Here is a 19,283-nt window from a genome sequence, read left to right on the forward strand (position 1 = left end):
CGAAAGTCAGGGAGCATAACTGTATGCGTAAGGATTAGCAAGTCTCCAAGTGCCAGACTAAGCTCAGTCTGCACGCTCCAATTCACCAGATATCAAGGCAAGCCCTCAGCGGAAGCACCCCAGGTATGAGCCTGTTTGGTGGGACTCAGGAAGACAGCTTAAAAGAGTGCTTCAGCCTCGGCTACAACCTGAATTAATCCTTACTGCTTCCTTCCCTTGATGATGGAAGTATCCTGGTACTGGCTCCACCTTACCTGGGGAGCAAGAGCAGCAAATTCTTAAGAGAGCACACGCGTGTCCGTGAGCCTCCTGCGATACGCACGTGCAGCGGTGCTCTCGGCTGGCCTGAGGCTGCCCTCACCCGAGACCCCGGCCCTCGCCGGCAGGCAGCTGCGCTAGCGGGGCTCAGCTCTGCCAGGCGCTAGGCTAACGGTGACGAGCGGACCTATGACACTGAGCTAGCCGGACGTTCCAAGAACCCGATTTCTGAAAGAGAACACCACCAAGGTAATCAACTTCTGTCTCGCTCTCGTAATTTGTAACAATGTCTGACAAAGACCGGGTAAGAATTTAGTTCTTGTTCATTGTCTTAGGAAGCGAGTGCTAAGTTGCTCATGCGGAAGATCCATGTATTAGATAGATGAACTTGTGAAAGGGACAAAAAGCCGGAACGCACATAGGGCCAATTTCCTATCTTCACTTCAAAGGCTTTTCGATTTGTTATTGTACCAGGAGTGAAAGTAGCTAGCTAAATCTAAACCCCTTGTCCAATTAATATTAATCCCAACTTATATTTAAAATACGTACTTGCAAATATTGTTCCAGGACAAAGAAAATCCTAAAGGGCAAGGAAACATTTTCACAGAGCTTTTGAAAGACAAATGCGCTACACTAAAGCCGTGATGCTGGACCTCTCCCATGAGTCTCGTACTATTTTCTTATGGACACAGTCATTGTTTTATCAGGGCGGTTAAAACAAAGAGGGATTTGCAAAGGAATACCAACAAGCAGCAAACCCGGTCCTTGATACTAAAGTCAGTGGCCGCACTAGGCCATAACCAGCTCAGTAATGCAATATGGCAACTGTATGGACCACCCACAGACTACAATAAATTGTTTTACCGTGCCGTTTCACTATTTCAATGTGGTGTACAAATAACAATACTCTCCCGTAAGGATATTACTTTATTCTTTGCGACGGCAGCTGCCCAGCGGCCCCCGCTGGATTTCCAGGGCTGTAACACATCTGTCCAAGTGCATTCCCCCTGATCCCCTGCCTCCTCACCTTTTGCAAAATGGTCCGTAGATCAAAATAGCCATAAATATGCCAATATTGCCCTCTACTCTCAAGCCAAAGCTTGCATACAGCCTAAACGTAGCACCTCTGACCATGCCTTGAATTTCTTCCTGATACACTCTGAAGCTTGTAAAACTCTTACTGATTAAATCTTGAATCTGAGGCAGCACGATATTCAGTAATGAGGCAGCGAGCTCGTTACAGTATCACTGAGCCTCTCCGTGTTTTTATTGTGTTCATCTTTACAGCCTGTGACTGTCTTTTGAGAAGCCTTTACTTTTACAGCGTTTGGTTCCTTTACACCAATATTCTTCACCTCCTGAAATTGATTTACATGAACAGCACAAGAAACTCCTTCACACAACTCCTAGGAGCTTTGGAGGTACGTTTTTGGCTTTAGGTGTCTCAGATCTTAACTGCTTCAGATTCAGCAAGCATTATGACCCACCCTCTTCTTGTAGCCTCTGATTTGAAAAGCTCATCAGTGAAAACCAGCCTGTGACTCTATTGATTTGTCATGCAAACCCTATAAAGCCGAGCTTGCAAAGATCCCAAAAATCCCACTCATGCTGGCAATACTAAAATTTAAGTTGCACTGGATAGTCATCAAACAGCGACTTTCTTTAACCATAAATCTACCGCCATAACGTTACAAACTTCTCTAGAAAAGGGGGAAAAGGACAAAAGGGATTTATTTTATATTTATCTATCTGTCTCCCAGATACTCACACCAATTTAGTAAGACTTTAAAGAGGGCTGAGAGAAAACATATGTACAGAGAAGAATAAAAATAGAAGAAGACTCTACGAATTCACCAACTGTGCAAGGTCATGCTCGTGAGCCAATTGAAAATGAAAGTTAAAAAGTTGTGAAGTTCAGACAGCACAATGTTTTATATCTTTCAAATACAAAAGTGATTTCATAATCAGAAATAAACCAAAGCATACAAGCAAGAAATCCCATGTTCCACAACGACAGATTGGTTTCAAGTGGCACAGTAAAGAATTGGACAAAATCCATTCAGCCCAACTCTTCATTTCTAATGGTTTAATTTTCTAGTGGCCAACAAATAAATATACAGTACCAGCCAAAGGAGACATCCTGAAATGTCTCTTACCACAGACATTGGTTTGCTTATGAGAAACACTTGAGTTTACCTTTCAGTACCATAAACGGTAAAGCTTTTCATCCTGGAGTCACCCTTTACTACTACTTTTGCCAGAATTCTTTATCATGAGAAATCCTCCTGGTTCCCAGCAGACATGTCTGAGCTGCTGGATATTCTTCCCAATGCAGAACCGGCCTGTGAGGCTATGGCAGACCTTCTGAAAAGACTAGGGAACAACCTCTATCAATATTGTAAAATTTCAGATTATTCCATAACCGGAGGTGTACAATCACAGAGCTTTATAATGACGGCCGTGAAGGTGCCTGGAGGCTGATGATGGACTCGGTGTACCTGCAGGTCAGCGAAAGATGGCTCTGGAGCGATGAGCTTTACAATTGAGAAAGGGTATCATTAACTATCTATCCTGGTCCTACATGGCACTTCATTCCGTTTTATTTTCAGTCTTCCTACAGAAAAAAGAGGGGAAACTGTTTTCTTCGAGTTACCGTTGCATGTATGAAAAAAATTCAGATAATCCCACAAATGTGCCACTCTCTCATTTGCTCAGGTCCCACAACAGACACTTAACCTAGGATATAAAGCTTCCGTAGCAACACAATGAGCACGTGCAGTATTTGAGCCCTAATATAAGAAAAAAATGTAAAAGGCAAACCTCAAAGAGACCCTAATAAAAGCCAAAGAACTTGCAGGTATTTTTTGGCTCAATTTTGTGTGTGTCCCCCCCCACTGTTGTGTCCCCCTCCGCATTATCCCAAGGTAGGAATTTCTGGAGTCCCATTCAGTAGGTGCTTGGCACACTGTGTGACAACAGCTCTACATTTCAACTCGGGCAATGGAGAGTATTTGTAAGTTCAAGTTCAGCCGTGGTACCTTCCAAAAGGGAGCCCTAAAGCTCCCACTTGCACATTTTAATGCCCAGAGTTGTTTCTTCCGTGCTCATTTCCATGTAAAGTGGGCTGAATGTTTGGTTTCAGTCTTCTCCTGCTAATTGAAATTTCCAAAAGCAAACTTTGATTAAACAGTCCGCACGCAGACGTGGCCCAGCAGAGAGCACGGCTCGGCTACGTTTGCTTTTCTCTCTCCCTGTCTTGCTTTTCTGTCCTGGCAGTGGGTGTCACACAGGGTCTGCCTCTCGCAAAAGCTGTCAGGCAGCGCTGCCCTCACCTTTACTTAAATGCAGGCAGCAGAGCCTTCAATAGCTTTGATGCATGGATGCTGGCTTGTTTTCTAGTTCTTATTCCTTTAGTTCTCCCTCACCCTTTACAACTTCCGTGCACAGCATGTCTTCTACTTCAAAACTGATCAAAAATCAAAACTGAACTTCCTTATTACTCCACTCTCAGCGCTAAGCCTTACGCGTGTACAGGTTACACTCTCATGTGCTTTACGCTTTAAAATACTTCCAAATTCCTGTATCCTTCACAGAAGCACATTCGGCTAATTAAAGATCCCACGAGGCAATAAAACCTTCTACAAACCAACTCAGACTTTTTAAAAGCAAGGACACAATCAAAAAAACTGGATTCGGATCCATATTTTGACTACTTAAAAAGAAAAAAATACTCAGAGCTATGCAGAGTAGGGGCTAGGAGCCATACGCAGTATTTTCAGATACCCAGACTTCTCATTTGCTTTAAATGTCAAGGCACTCAAATTCATTAGCGCTCTTGCCTCACCGATTTCACAACACTCCCTTTAAAGTCTGCAGGAACGTCGCTGCTTGCCCCGCTGGGAGTACAATAATGCAGAGTTAGGATGGGAACTACAAAGGATTAAAAAGTATTAACAGCAGAGATAGCCAGAGTCCATTAAAGGCCGCTTTTTCTGGAGGAGTGCTACGATTTAGGGAGACGTTAGGCGCTGCCGTACCTGCGCGATTACCACCGGGTGCTGGGTAGCACGACGGAAGATGCTGTTCCAGCCCTTGGGCTCTGCGACACGTGGTTGCCTGCACGCTGAGCACACAGTGCGTAAACCAGAAAGGTTACAGGTACAATTACCTCATTTGGAAAGACAACTTTTATGAACCGTTACTTATAGATTAAGCAAAGAGCTATTGCTATCTGAAACTTATCACTTATTCAGCTGAAAGACAGGGATAAAAGCAGGTATTTTTGTTGGGTAACCGTTGACAAGTAAGCACAACCACTGTCATTCCTCCTCTCCTCCTTCCACAGGGCCACCGTTACATTGACTAAGTGGAAGAAAAGGCATTTTCTCGTCCCCCTGGACCATCAGACTGAACAAAACTCTCACCGACTTCCCCGTAAACACGTGTTCCTGAGGGTAGAATGTCATCCGCTAATTTTACTGCCAATAAAAATCTACTGCTATCACCCTGCAAACTCGGGTAACTTCACAAGTAAACCTTCCGGTAGTTTCCCTCTCCCGTTACACCGCCAGCGAGGGTCACCCGTGTCCCTTGCCTCCGACCCCACAAGCGGCGAGGTTAAGCAGCCCGCTCCCAGCTCCCTGCTGGGCGTCCTGCCACCGCCGGGGCAGAGGGAAGGAAAACTGCAGAGCAGCCGAGCAGATAAAACGCACCGACCAGGAAGGGAAACCTCCCGCGCCCGCGGCGCGATGCGTCCCAGCCACCCCCGGGAGGCAGGAACAGCAGCTTTCAAAGGGGGACGTACCTTCCCGTTACGGCACCCGCCGAAGGTCCCCCGCTGCTCTCCAGGCAGGTTTCAGCGCGTCTCGGCCGCCTGCACTATCATTTTGTCAGCATTTCTCTTGCTAATTCCTTTCCTGAGCAGTCTGAAATCCAGCCATCGCCACTTTGCGTGTGCTGAAAATGGGGCTGAATTTTTTTTCCTAGTGTTTTTTCTTTTGTTTTTCTACTCAATGCATTAACCTGGCTTAAAAATATCAGTACTCGCAAACAACTCCCCCGCCCCAAGCAACTCTTGTGTTTTGGGTGCTCTTCTGTAAGGTGAAGTCACAGCTGGAGTCAGTGGGACTACAATGTGGCTTTCATATCCTAATTTATTTATCTGATTCACAAAAGGGTACCGATTATAGGCAAAAAACCCCCAATATAACTCTATACTTGGTGTTTTCTGCTGTGGGACGATACCTCACCAGAAGGATGCAGTGCAGCTCCACTATATAGCAGGATCCACAACAAACAAACGTTTTTACAACCAAAAGCTGACTTTTAAGTTTATAGTAAAATTCACCCCAGATTCTGCTTAAGCATACCAAACGTTAAAGCTAAATGATAGTGGAAGTGTTTACATAGTAATTTTTACTACAACAGCTCTATAGACAGACACTCCCACTCCCCTCCAATATGCAACAGAGGCCAAACGGCCATGGGGAATATACCTATTGTGAGGTTCCCCATGCCATAACACATGTAGTATTTTTTAAATCCACCCTGGGGTGCTTGGCTTAAACAACAGGAGGCCATATAGAGCCAAATGAGACCATCGCTGAAGTCATAAAATCTTATTTTCTGCCTTTTTGAAAGCAATCCAATTTTTACCTTTTTTCACACTGAAAAATACAGCTACACCAAATTCCCACAAATTATTTCGGTTTGGATAAAACATCTGGAATAGCTTTATTTTATCTTCATGCCACTGTGTCAGAAATACTACAAGGCAGTTCCTGTGGATACTCGCTACAAGAAGGCTGAACTCAGCTGCAGATCACAGCATTTCCAGATGAGAGGAAGGACAGAAATTTCAGCCTTCCCTTGCATGCGAAGTCTTAGGAGGAAAGACGTAAGGTTCAAACCAAAGCTCCTGATCCCAAAACACTCAAGACTTCACAACGTGCAAAATCACATCTGAGTTTTGCCTTTGGGATCTTTTTTTCACAGCGACAAAACTGTCATAATACATAAGGCTTTTACAATCTTCATACAGCAAACTGGGCATCTATAAAATGTATCTCCATGAGCTTGTGGCTATTAAAAATCCCAGGAGAGCACTCTGAACCATCCAAACTGTCTAGGGCGCAGTTTGGAAGGCCAGTAAGAAATGAATTACAATGGTCAATAAGGGATGTAATTATGGAAGTAGGTTCTTCTGACATTTACATTTTGCTAACTGTCAAATGTTATTTATGAAACGTGTTATTGTTTCCCTTTTGAAGTATCGGGAGACTATAAATACCTTGTAAGAATAATACGCAGGGTTCTTAGAGTCCCCTACTCTGCCATATTCTAATTAGATATATTTATTGCCCGTGGAACACTAAATGCCATGTCTTACTATTCATATTTACAAGTACAAAGATGGGAAACTGCCAAGCAACAGGGCAAGACTCCCAGCTGGCCAGAGGGATCTTTCGCAGGCAGAAGCTGCAGACAACGCATACGATTCCCAGGCCACCAGTGTCACCATTTTCAAACGTACATGCAAAATTTGGCTCTGCTGTTTTTCAGTATGATCTTTATTGTTATTACATAATATTTTTATCACTGCAGTCCTCAGAAGTCCTCAGCATGGTCTCAGACCCAACATTTCTTACAAGTAGTTCCTATAATTAGATTAATTTTGATTGAAAAAACCCTGAATTAAAAGGTAATCCCAGAAAGTCTATACTTCAATTCCAGCCATTGAAAGCTAAGGGCCAGATACCCCTTGGAACACCTCTGAGACACGTGCCCACAGTAGCTCCTCCTCATAAACCCTTGGGCGTGAAGAAGTCCTTCACTCACCGCGCTGGCAGATGTCCTCCATCGCTCCTCTGCCCCTTCCTCCCAGGCGAGGACGCTGCGAGCGGCTCACCTGAAATGCCAGGCTGATGCGGTAGAAGGCATGGCTGATTTGACCTGTTGCACCCGTTCCCCAAGCCACACCTCTGCAAGGCCACAACGGCCGGCCAGAAGAATGATGTCACAGGCTGGATCGACAGGCCACTAGATGGGCTGTCCTCATCCCAGGCAAGTGACAAGAGGGTGACTGCAAGAGGCACAGATCTGCGTGACAGCCTGGGGTAACAGGGTACCAGCGGTCTCGGCACCACTGCATTTAACGAGTCTCTAGCAGAGGAGTGTGTTAAGGAGGGAGCTGAATTAAAAATAAGGGAGTACTGAATGAAAATGTGCAAAGAATTCCTCCAAAGTATGACGGGCAGGATGGGAAGAGGCTCAGAGTCATTTATTTGAAAACTGAAGAAACGAATGATGAAAGTTGGTAGTGTGGAATGACTCCTTGAAAGTGGATGAAGAGTCAAGACAGCCATGAAGAGCCTGGGAAAAAAACAGCTAGGCTATAGGTTGATAAAATAGAGAAGGCAGATTCAGCGTAGGAATGCAAAGAGAAGTGCAACATGATCAAAAGAATAAGCTGAGACAGCATCTTGGAAGTCACGATGGATTTCAAAAATAAAAGTTGCATTTGTCAAGGACAAAGAAGAGGATAACAATTGAGACACAAGACGAAGAGAGGCAGGACTGTGTTTTAACTGTAAGCATGACAATAAATGTTGTATTTCAGAGCAGTTAAGGAGAATCTGCAAAGTTACCCTGGATGTGACAACTGCAAACAGGGCTGAGTCAAAAAAGGCTGCTGAGTTTACAGGGCTGAATAATAGATGATGTTGATGTTTTCCTCAGTGCTCTGAAAAGGAGGTCAGAGAAAGACCTTCAGGAGTCAGGATTAAAAGGTCTGGTTTAGCCACGTTAGGCTTGAACTGTTAGCCAAATGTGTAAAGAGAGGGCTGGAGGCACAGGTCACGGTTTGAACAGCAGGAGACAGGGCTGGCATCATTCAGTGTGACACAATAACCAGATTTGTATCTGCAAATTAAGTAATGCTGCTAAAAAGCATAGCAGGAGAAGAGAAAGAGATCGAGATCGAGGACAGAGAGCACCCAGGAAATCCCAGAGGAAAACTGCAGGAGAGAGAAAGAGAAATTAGAAACACGGGGCTAAAATCCAGAGACGAGTCCGGGAAGCCAGGAACGACATGATTCAAAATCCGCTGATGAATTAACAGTGCTAATGAAGTGCTCCACCTGAGATCAGCCATGAAGAGGAACTTTGGGAAGATCAGTTTGTCCACGAAGAGGACAAAACCCACCTCTGTGAGCTTCTGGCCTTCAGCTGGAAGGAGCCCCAGGCAGGGACCACTAACAACCTCCTGGCCGATACCATGCTCTGGCAAACACAAAAATTCAATGAAGTAATCGCACCATCCCTCCTGCTCACTGCAGAGCGAGTAGAGAGCAGATAAAATTAATTCCTTCTCTTATTTCTATTTTTAAATATTCAGAGACGTTCAGTGATAGAGACTTGACAGTTTGACATTTCATCTGCTCCAGCACATGTGCTTCAAGGAGTAACTACAGATCCATAATTGTACCTCGATTTCTGGTCAAAGATGCCAGAACCAACAGATTTCCAGTAAAGTCAAAAAGTACCTTTGGTACATTAAAAATGAGGTATCTTCTGCCAACAGTGAGAATTTTAATCTTGCTAAAATTTTCTTTCAGCCAAGTTTAGCTGTCCTGTTCGCAATCTATCAGCATCATTAACACCGTCATTCACATCAAATGGAGAAGAGCAGCAAAGCCAGAGGTTATCAGCACAAACCTGATGAAGTCTCAGAACAATCTGGAAAACGCTTTATAGAAGCCTTAGCAACAACTTTGAAAAATCTGTGCATTATAAGGTCGAGGGAGCTTAAAAGGTCAGGAAGATGGGCAAGATGCAGACATCTGAAACACTGGCTGGATCATAGCACAGCCATAGCATCATCTCACTAAAAGAGAACAACCTGAGGCAGCGGGATTATAACCACCCACCACAGGTTATTTACTTGGACAATCACGAGTTCTGCGGCCAGCATGAAAAGGCAAATTAATTTTTTTGCACAAAATGCTACAGGTAAGGTCTGGTCCCCCGTCCACAGAACAGGGAGGTATTATTCACTGAGTAACACCTTCTCAGGTAGGTAAACCCTGCTCTCCATGACAGTCACATAATCCTCCTCAGAGACAATAAAGGTTAGAGTGAGGGATGGATAACAAGAATGAGAATAGATAGTCAAGATGTTATGTGTACATATATATTTATACATACATATATATTTATATATACAGTTTTCCTTCCTGGATTTCATACTGACAGCCTGAAGAAACTGGCTACAAATTGAATTCATAAAACATGAGTAACACACTGCAAGGCTTCTCCGCAACAGTGTACCCCAATCGGACATTTACAGTATTCCTAGAAATCACAGAAACCCATGGCTGTGCCAAGGCCTGTATTTTGATAAAGATATGGGTCAACATCTCTGAAAGACTAGGCAATCCCTCCAAAGCGTGTAATTGATAATGCAAATGAAACTCGCTTTTAGGGTGCTGCGTAGGATAAAATAAGAAAAATTGGTCAAATAGCTGTCATCTTCATGAACTGGGTTAAAATCCATCTGTTTAGGGAATTTCTCACAGAGAAACAATATACTATTATAGGTCTATCCTGCTTTTTGAACAACTGGAGAATCTAGATAAATTTTTCATCTATAACAATAGCTTATATAGATACATATTGCAGTATATTCTGGCAATTTGCATATTCAAGAGCTGATACAAAATTTTAGTTTAACAGATATATTCTTTACTTACAGCCAGATAGCAATTTTTTGCTTTCATCATATTTCTCTTTCACAGTGTCTGGGTTTTCCATTAAAGTCAACAGGATTTTGCAACTGGAAAGCGCATGAGTTTAAAAGTATACCTCATGACATGAATGTAGAAGAAATGGCTTCCCAAATATTTTACAGAATTTAATTATTATTTTAAAATAATTTTTGGGAAAGTAACCTACAGTAAACAAAGATGTGTTGTTACATAAATAAACAATGAGACAATTACAGCCTCTTCATGGCGACCATATTACTCATGCACCTCTAACGAAGCATTACTAAGCTATCACAGGGACATAGCCTGATGTGTGCGATTAACAAAATACTACTCATAAATAGCTAATGAACAATGATGGTCCTTTAAAAATTCTGCATATCCTGCTATATTGAGAGTTACGGGTTTTGTTGCTTTCTAAGGAACACATTAACCACTCAGTTGCACGCTGAAAAGGAGAGTATTAAATAGCACAATGCAGCTATTTGCATTTTTGCCTTCTACAGACCATGCTTTTGAAAATACAAACGAACTCTCATGGAAGTCTACCAATGAAGAATACATTACAGCTTGTGCTGCACTCTATTTGAAAGACGGTGTCTTGAGATGTCACCAGGGTGCAGGGGGAATATGACAGAACAAATGATCAAAAATTATTTTCATGTAAAACGCAGCCATGAAATCTCTGAAGTGGCATTAGGTACAAAAGGCTGGGGTTAGTAATGATTGTGGTAGATCTTTTATGTTAAAAAACCAGTAATTTCCTTCAGGTGACATACATATTTGGCAAACATATTCTGGAGAAGGCAAGTGAGTGGGATGGATGGCCAACATATGACAGTAGACAATAAGGTACATTTATAATGACAATTTTTGGTATGCAACTGAGGAACATCCTGTTAGTCAAACTAAATACAACTTCAGAATATACAGTTAATGTTGGGACTTTAACAGCAGAACAGTTTGTGTTGCTCTGCCTATGTGAGCAGGCTCCTCCAGCGGATGAGGCAGTCTATATAACAGTATATGCAAACTATAGGCTTGCAGGGTGAACTCTGCTAAGCTCTTACTACCATGTTGTAAATAAATTGACAAGTATTTGAAAAGTGGTATGAAGGGACCTATTTAGATTAATCCATGGAATAGAATGATGAAATATAAGGGGGGAATGTTATTATTTCTATTTCAGTGCTATAGATGAACTAAATTTTATCGCATCTACAGTTCAAACTCACAGCAAACCCTTCTTGTATACTTTTGGTGAGATAAATTCTTCCCAAATGATATTCCACCTCCAACCTAATCTCCTTCATGGATAAATTTACTCAAAGGGCAGAATTCCTGATGGCTGGAATAATAGCATTATTACAATCAATATTTTTTGGATGAATATTGGATCTGGAACATATGAAAGCAAGCTATAAAGCACAGGGGAAAAAAACCTTGCTTATCATTTTCAGTAGTAACCCAAGTACAGCCCTTCATCTGTAATGAATTATAGAGCAATTCTCCGAAATCATCTGTATGAAGTCAGCTATGACACTGTCAATTTAAAAAAATTTGCTAGTTTTGAGCTACAAATTGAGTTTTTATTGTGATAAATTAAAATCCAATAGTAGCCTACAAGAGACTGAACATATAGAAGCCTGCATTTTTTCAGAGTATTTTTTTCTCTTTTCTATCCCATCAGACTGCCATTGTGGCAGACATGATAGCAGTAGCCAATGATAAAAGAAAGCACACTCTAAGAGAGGTAAATAACCTTTCCAAATAAACAATAAATGAGCATTGTGCCCCAAAATATCTGTTTGGGAATCCCAAAATTATGGAAATCCAACTAAAGAGAAAGCACTGTGGGGGACAGGGAAGGCAGTTAAAGGAGCAAAAAGCAAATGCAAGATTATCCAGGCTGTTCCCTGTTAAGGGCTTCTTTTTTTTCCCCCTGTTGCACAAATGTGAATGTCACGTCTCCAAACTTTACAAACTCTAATACTGATACCAGAAGATCTGTGTGAGCAAAATTTTTGCTGCCCCTTTCCTTTCTGTCCCATCAAAAGAGCCAGGGCTGAGCAATTGTCCATCCCCAGTCTTGCCAGCTTGCTGGATTTTCTCTAGTGCTTCTAAAGCAAGAACAGGATGATCAGTGTCCTGCATCGCCGAATTGCACCATCCTTATTTTACTTTATAGGAAGCTCCACACTATAGCAGTAGTGCAGCTTTCTTTGGGGGTGACTTCAGCACACAGACATCCACATGAGACTACACAGAGGGTATTACTTACTCCTACGACAGCTGACATCTCTTAGTATTACACCAGGACGAGCCAACGCTGTATGGATGAGACACAGTGCATCACCCCTAAATACTTGTCTCTTGTGCGGTGGAAAGCCCCGTGCCTCAGGAGTGCTCCTGCGGGCTCAGAGAGCCCAGGGCCACTGTCGGGGTCTGCCCATCACCTGCTGCTGGGCGTAGTTCAGATGTTGAGATTGCCTGGGACTACCAGCAGGAGCGAGAACGAGATGGCAACTGCAGGCTGGCGAAGCAGAGACAGGCTGGATGAGAGAGACTAGGAGAGGAGCGGGTCAAGGACATGAAACTTTGGGACACGGAGAGGCAAAAGCCTAAGGGATGGCGGCTGTGAAGAACCGGCAGAGGAGTTCATGCACCCTTGCTTCAAAAGCCTGGCATGAGAAACACGATTCTCCTATTTCGAAAAAACACATAAAAACTGATGTTGAAAGCTCCCCACATCCCTCTGTCACAGTCCTGTTTTCAAGGAGGACAACTCAATATTCCTGTCCATCACTCCGGCAGCTCAGGGGCAGATGCCTGGAAGGTGGATTTGAAGGTTTCAGTCTAAGCCTCCGTGAGTGAGTGACAGGGTTACCGTAAGGATGATATAGTTGTGTCAGATTTAGAATACAGGGTGTCAAAGTTATGAAATGAAGATGACTTGTTCTCACTCCCCACCTCCCCAGCTGCAGACAGGAGAGCGTGCGGGACACTGCAGGAAAGGCAATTTGGCTAAACCACACCTTTGTTTCCAAATGCATCCCCTTTTCCCTCTTTAATTTATGAAAATAGATCCTATTTTCATACAGGATCAGCAACCTCAGCAATGTTCTCTTAAACACTGCTTTTGTACGACTACTTTTACACATGCTGTACACGTGTAAAGTATTCATACAAAATGAGCTTTTCATTACTGACTACTTGTATTACGTATCAGTGAGCTCAATGACATTGATTTTCTAATAATATAAATTAACTGGCCAAGATAATTTCATTTATCATCAGTAGGGTTTTATTTCTGGCATCATGTTAAATAGTTAATCTTTCAAAAGATTAAATCAAGAGCTTTTTAAAATTCGAGGCAGAGCTTTAACTGCTGTAAAAATCTTCTTAATTAGGATTAAAACAGTTTGTGCGTCGTTGCTTTATATCTAAGTAGTATAATATTTTGCTTTGGTTTCTTCTTTCAAAGCAATTTTAAAAATCAAACGTAATATTGCTGTGGCAAGAACTGTGTAAGGCATGGCAGTTTCCTGCAGCTTCCTGGAGCAGATGCTACTGGACGAGTCGCTGCTCGGCAGACTCAAACAGCAACCTCAGACTTTCAGATACCTTTTACCTCCGATTCCATACGATATATACTTTTTCTACTGTTGGTGACACAAAAGCCCCGATTCTTACGGTTACTGCACACCTGACAGAAGACCGTCACGGCCGTTAACAGGAGTACATCGCATGATGGTGACTACAACTGCGTTCCTGTGGAACTGTGGACCTGACAGAATTCTTAGGATTCCCTTGGGACATCTTCAGGGCAATCCCAGCTAATCCCAGTCTGTTGCTCCCAGGAGCTCCCCAGCTCCCAGTGCCCTTCCTCGCCATCTCTAGCATCAGCGGGGAAAACAAGCTTCACTCTCCTGGAGTTGTCTGCAGCTCCCCGTTTCAGCTTGTTTTCTGCCCCTCAGCTTCCCGAGACACAAAGTGCCCAATCCAAGACAATTCTAGCCGCTAATCCTAATCCCTTGTCATTAGACTCTCAAAAGTCACTTGGTACTGCCAGGGAGTCTTAAGCAGCATCCAGGGGACTGGTGCAGTTGGGCGGAGGCTGGATGAGAAAACCCGGATGAGCGCAGATACCCTGGACTGCTAAAAACAGTGGGCTGGTACTTCCAAGGAGCAATTTTTTACCCGGCAAAGGGAAAACAAATCCCTTCTTGCCACTTTCTGGACTCAGAGCTGTGAGTGTTTATGCACGTAAGGAGCATCCGTGTACTCAAGTGGTTCTGCAGAAGTATCTAGGACAAGGCTTTGCAATAAACCACGTCCCCGTGCTACACTTTATACCTCAGTCACCTAATGGCTTGCTCTGATATACGACAACCCTTTATCAAGCTTGTCAGATTCTTCACGTGTGCTTACGCTGGTGAGATATTACTGCCCCGCCAGGAAACGCTTTTAAAGAAACATCCATGAAAAGATTCAATTTTCTTCCATCACATGATTATTTTACTTACCCCTGTCTTTTCATCGAAGATTTTGATTCCCCCAAAGGAGACTGTTAAGAAGATTTTCTGTTTATGCTCTCCTTTCGAACGAGCCGCAGCAACAATTCCCTGTTGAAACAAAGAACAGTTTGGCTGGTTTCATTACTCTTCTGGGTGCCACAGCAGAGCACAAAGATTTGCTTGTGGACAATTTACCACTTTTCTAGGAAAACTTAAGGGCTTTCCAGGAACAGTCCAACTCTTACTTCTGGCTTCCTCCCTTTTTTCAAGGCACCACATCTCTTTATGCTACCCAGAGAGCATTTCAAATGTGCTCCTACTTCCAACCCCCGCACCAGCTAATCCTCCATGAAATTTGTTTTCATGGAAGCTGAAGGTCATTCCTAGCACACCTTTCCCAGCTATAAGCCGTTTTGTTTTCTTTTTATTACGAAGAGGGAAAAAAAGCCAACAACTTTAGCTTACTTCATCGGCACACTTATCTGGAATAAGCAAATTGAGCTTTTTATAGAAGAAAAATATTCTTTTGAAAAGAACTACACCTCTGCTGTAAAAAGCTGGTATTGAGGGTTAGTTTTTTTCATGATCTCAGGCTTTTACTTCATAAGTGAACTTGCTGCCATGCATCTCATGTATTACTATCCCACAGCGTAACCATAACAGTAACTTCTATTTCCACCTTCTCAGGAGTCTGCCCTGGCGAACAACACTGTACTAAAGATCAAATGTAAGCAATTGCGCTAGTAAATAAATAAAAATATTTAGCCGTTATCTGGCGCTCTGCAATTTCAACATGTTTTAACAACCACTAACTTATGCTTGAAGACCTTCATGAGGTTGTCGTTCTCATTACAACTCATTACATGGAGTCATTTGTCAAAAGTCACCCCCAAACTTTATGCCTGGCCTTAAAACTCGTGTTGCTAGACACTAGGTTTCCAGAGCCCGTAACTTCGTGCTATGCTGCGTTACACACAAACATGAATTTCTAATACTCCCTTCCCGTAATAGTTTTAGTCATCACACAATGCTGTTTAGATCAATCTCGCCACTATGCAAACAGGTATCGGGCGTCTGGGAGCTGTGCAAATGGTAATCCATGGAGGAGAGAGACGAAAAGGCTTCTGCAGCAGAACAGTGTCAGTGTTAGACAATACAGCTTAGACTGGATATTAGGAAAAATTTCTTTACTGAGAGAGTGGTCAAACATTGGAACAGGCTGCCCAGGGAGGTGGTGGAGTCGCCATCTCTGGAAGTGTTCAAAAAAACATGTAGGCACTTCAGGACATGGTTTAGGGGGCATGGTGGTGGTGGGCTGATGGTTGGACTTGATGATCTTGAAGGTCTTTTCCAACCTTAATGATTCTGTGAATTCCCACTAATTGATTCTAGGAACTGTGAAATGATGAGAAATATCCAGTATACAATTAAAACAGATCGAAATATTGTGGCAGATGTGACAAATCAACAGTGCACTTTTTAGAATAGTTTTTGCTTGTCATAAAATGTTCATAACTGATTTGTACATTATTTACCAGATCTTTATTTTAGATTGCTGAACCATAAGATGCATGTCACCCTTTGCTGTTTATTCATGAATAACTATCTACTCCCAGTTCCTCAGGACTGGAACCCTGCTAGTTGGTAATATGAAAGATACTATTTAGTGATTTCCTCTCATGGAAAAAATAGAAAATGGGAAATCCATCAGCTCTCTTAGTAGCTGGGGAGAGGACTGAAAGGAAAAAAATGGGGAAAAAAAGACTGCGGAGGGTTTACTCCTGGACCTAGGAGTAACCCTACAATGTAGATGGGAAGGCAACAGCCAACACTGCACTCAAGAAAAACACAGTCCATCCTTCCTCCTCAACCACTCTGGGCTCCCCGACACTTCCCAGGGAGAGGTAAAGGATGCTTCCTATAGAGAGCTCTTAGGCTCTTTGAGGGTTGTAAGACAGACAGAGATATCTAGCATGCTCCAGAAAGTCCACCCTCCTACACCACTCGTGCTTTCAGACTCTGTCTACTCTCAGAGTTTGCAGTCATCTGCTTTTGTCACTGCTCCGTTTCTTTCCCCAAACGCTGGGGACTCCTCTTTATCTTCTCATGCTCTGTCCTCTCAGTGCACTGCCTCCTGATACCGTAACCCAGCAATGCTGCCTTTACAGGTGCAAGACATTATGCTTCCTGCGAGGACACCAGTTCCCCCCATATCTGTCTACCTACACCCAACAAGGTCACTCACCCCTTCCTGTCTGTCCTGACAGGAGGGAACGGTCAAAGGCAGGGCTGTAGTTGATTAGCACTGTCATATAAAATGTTCTGATACACCATTTTTCTTCATAGTGGTTTACCTCCCCTTTTGCATAATAAAATTATTCAATTTGCAGATGTGTTGCTTGTAATTTGTGGACGAATTGCAGTGGTGTCAATCATGAATAACTACCGAACTCAGAGATAATGTATTAAAATTAAACAGGGATAAGCAATACCAGCCAAGAGTTCATGTAAAATTGACTGATTTCAATACATAATTAACCAGAGTGTGACTCCGTGTCACAAAAGGAGAATGACTAAAAGTTCCAGCTGAAATTCACTCCCTTTGACTCCATAATATTAAACATTAGAAGTTTCATTGCACCTTGAGCTTCATCATGGAGTCTTGGCATAACTTGTCTCCTCGTGCGGCAGAAACCTCATCTATCCCAATCAGTTTTGCTTTATATCGGACACCGTCACCTTTAAACCGCTTTATTAAAGTGGCTTCACTGCGATCCTGACCTGAAAAGACATAAGGGAAACAAGGACAATTGCGTGAGCACAAAGGAAAATAAACGAATAAATACTCGCAATTAAGTGGCAAATTAGATCTAAGTCCTATCTCAACACCTAAACATGAGAACGTTTCAATAAAATTAGAAGAAAAGTACTAGTTCAATAAAACCTTTTGGCCTCACGAGCTCAAATGAATTCACAGTGGAATTGTTGCCATACAAAATCTTCTGCACGAAATTTGCACACAAATTAGGTTTACAGAAATGAGATAAGCCTGAGTCAGACCTCATGGATCTGAAAACTTCTGATCTGTACGGGTTGTTTTAATCCCAGTACACTTGAGAATTCTTCATTTTGCAGACAAAACTTCAGTAGAAACATGCTACTATTTCCTCATATACCGACTTATCTAACTGCATTAGCAATATTTATGCTATTATCATTTGAATGCTAAAAACCAAATTATGTTATTTGCCTATAGAATATTGCTGCTCTAAAACCTCCACAAAAAATGCTGTCTCCTTGTTCTATTCTTTCTGCTTACAGACATACACAGAAAAAACATAACCAGCCACATCGGCTCTCACAGGCTCACCCTGAAGAGATTAAAAAAACGGCATAAGGTGTTTCTTAATAAAGAAGCGATCGAGGATAAGATAGCACGGTACTGGTAAGGCCAATGTACCTAAATTACAACGCCTGAGCCACATGACAATGACACTACAGCAATCCGTGAACGGGATCGTTTTGTCAGGAAGACATTTTCCCCCGAGTATCTGCAGAAGAGTTTATTCTGTGCCTTAGCTGGGAAGAAATGTGTTAGTTAGGGAATCAGTCGTCTTAAAATTTATTAAAGATGTATTTTTGCAGCTGTCTGTGGAATTTCTTGCTAGGATCTCAAAAAACAGCAGTGAACCGTAAAAAATTGCAACTGAACACGTAACCAACCAAACAAGGTTTCCAAGGCATAAAGAAGCAAGCAAAAATGTGAGATCTTAAAGAATTTGAAGTTTCTCGGATCCAACAGATTCCACCAGAAAACCTGCCTAAACATGGACTGATGTTGCTAAGATTTATACTATTACCACCTAGCTCTAGTCATAGAATTTGCCCCATCCTTCTAGCTATTGTAAAAAATGAAGAGTTAGCGCCTGCTATAAATGAACTATAGGTGTCCAACACTAGGTTCTTACCTATATTTGAGAATTTTGGCCCAAATATTCACCAGAGCTCATTCCTATTTGAAAAGTCAGATTAAAGCACAGAAAAAATAGTAAAATCTGCTGCTGTGCAGCTAGTTTTTGATAAGAGAAGTACAGAAGCTGTGGAGGAAAAAGCTATTTTATTTTGCATTTCTATTAAAAGCACCTTTTTCAGCAGTCAGCACTTGGGTCAACTTTATTAATGTTACACACCCATCAAGTGGATGAATAAACTAGGTTCAAAACTGTGGAACGGAAATTTTTACAACACCATTATAGGAAAAACTAGAGCGCATACATGACCAGCAAAGAGTACTTCCAAGTGAAGATACTCATGTGGTTCTCCTTCCCCGACAGCACGGCACAGTCCCCGCTGTGAACTCATGATGGACTAAATGTGTGACAAAAACTAGAGCTATTTTAAGCATATCGAAATCTTCAAGAGTCTTTACAAACACTTTCTCTTTCAATGAAAAATACCAGCTCAGACCAATGTTTTGATGCCTCATTTATAGCCCCTTAAAAATAAGGCAGCTGATTAAGTGCTGCTGTGATACTTCAGCGGCCACCCAACTGTTTCCCTTGATTTGTTTGCACTCCTGCTCCCTCAAAAAGAATTAAACAGTGTGTTAAAACTTCATGCTCTTACATTATATATTATTAAAAAAAAAAAATCTAATGAGCCACAAATGGTAAATCAGAAACTCAAAGTACTATAATATCATTCCCCAAGGAAACGCCAAGGCAGATGTTGGCACCGTCAGCTA

The 19,283-nt window shown here is 42.4% G+C and overlaps 1 protein-coding gene across 1 annotated transcript in view; it reads right to left on the reverse strand.

Annotated features, from left to right (window-relative positions):
- Nucleotides 1-19,283, reverse strand: part of DAB1 (Dab, reelin signal transducer, homolog 1 (Drosophila)) — a 66,375-nt gene that overhangs the window by 35,730 nt on the left and 11,362 nt on the right. The window contains exons 2-3 of the mRNA XM_010297588.1: nt 17,181-17,320; nt 14,549-14,647 (exon numbers count right to left, since the gene is read on the reverse strand). Of these exons, the coding sequence (XP_010295890.1) occupies nt 14,549-14,647; nt 17,181-17,320 (239 nt within the window). The remainder of the gene's footprint in view (nt 1-14,548; nt 14,648-17,180; nt 17,321-19,283) is intronic.

Source organism: Phaethon lepturus, unplaced genomic scaffold, assembly GCF_000687285.1.
Source record: "Phaethon lepturus isolate BGI_N335 unplaced genomic scaffold, ASM68728v1 scaffold3152, whole genome shotgun sequence".
Taxonomy (NCBI): Eukaryota; Metazoa; Chordata; class Aves; order Phaethontiformes; family Phaethontidae; genus Phaethon; species Phaethon lepturus.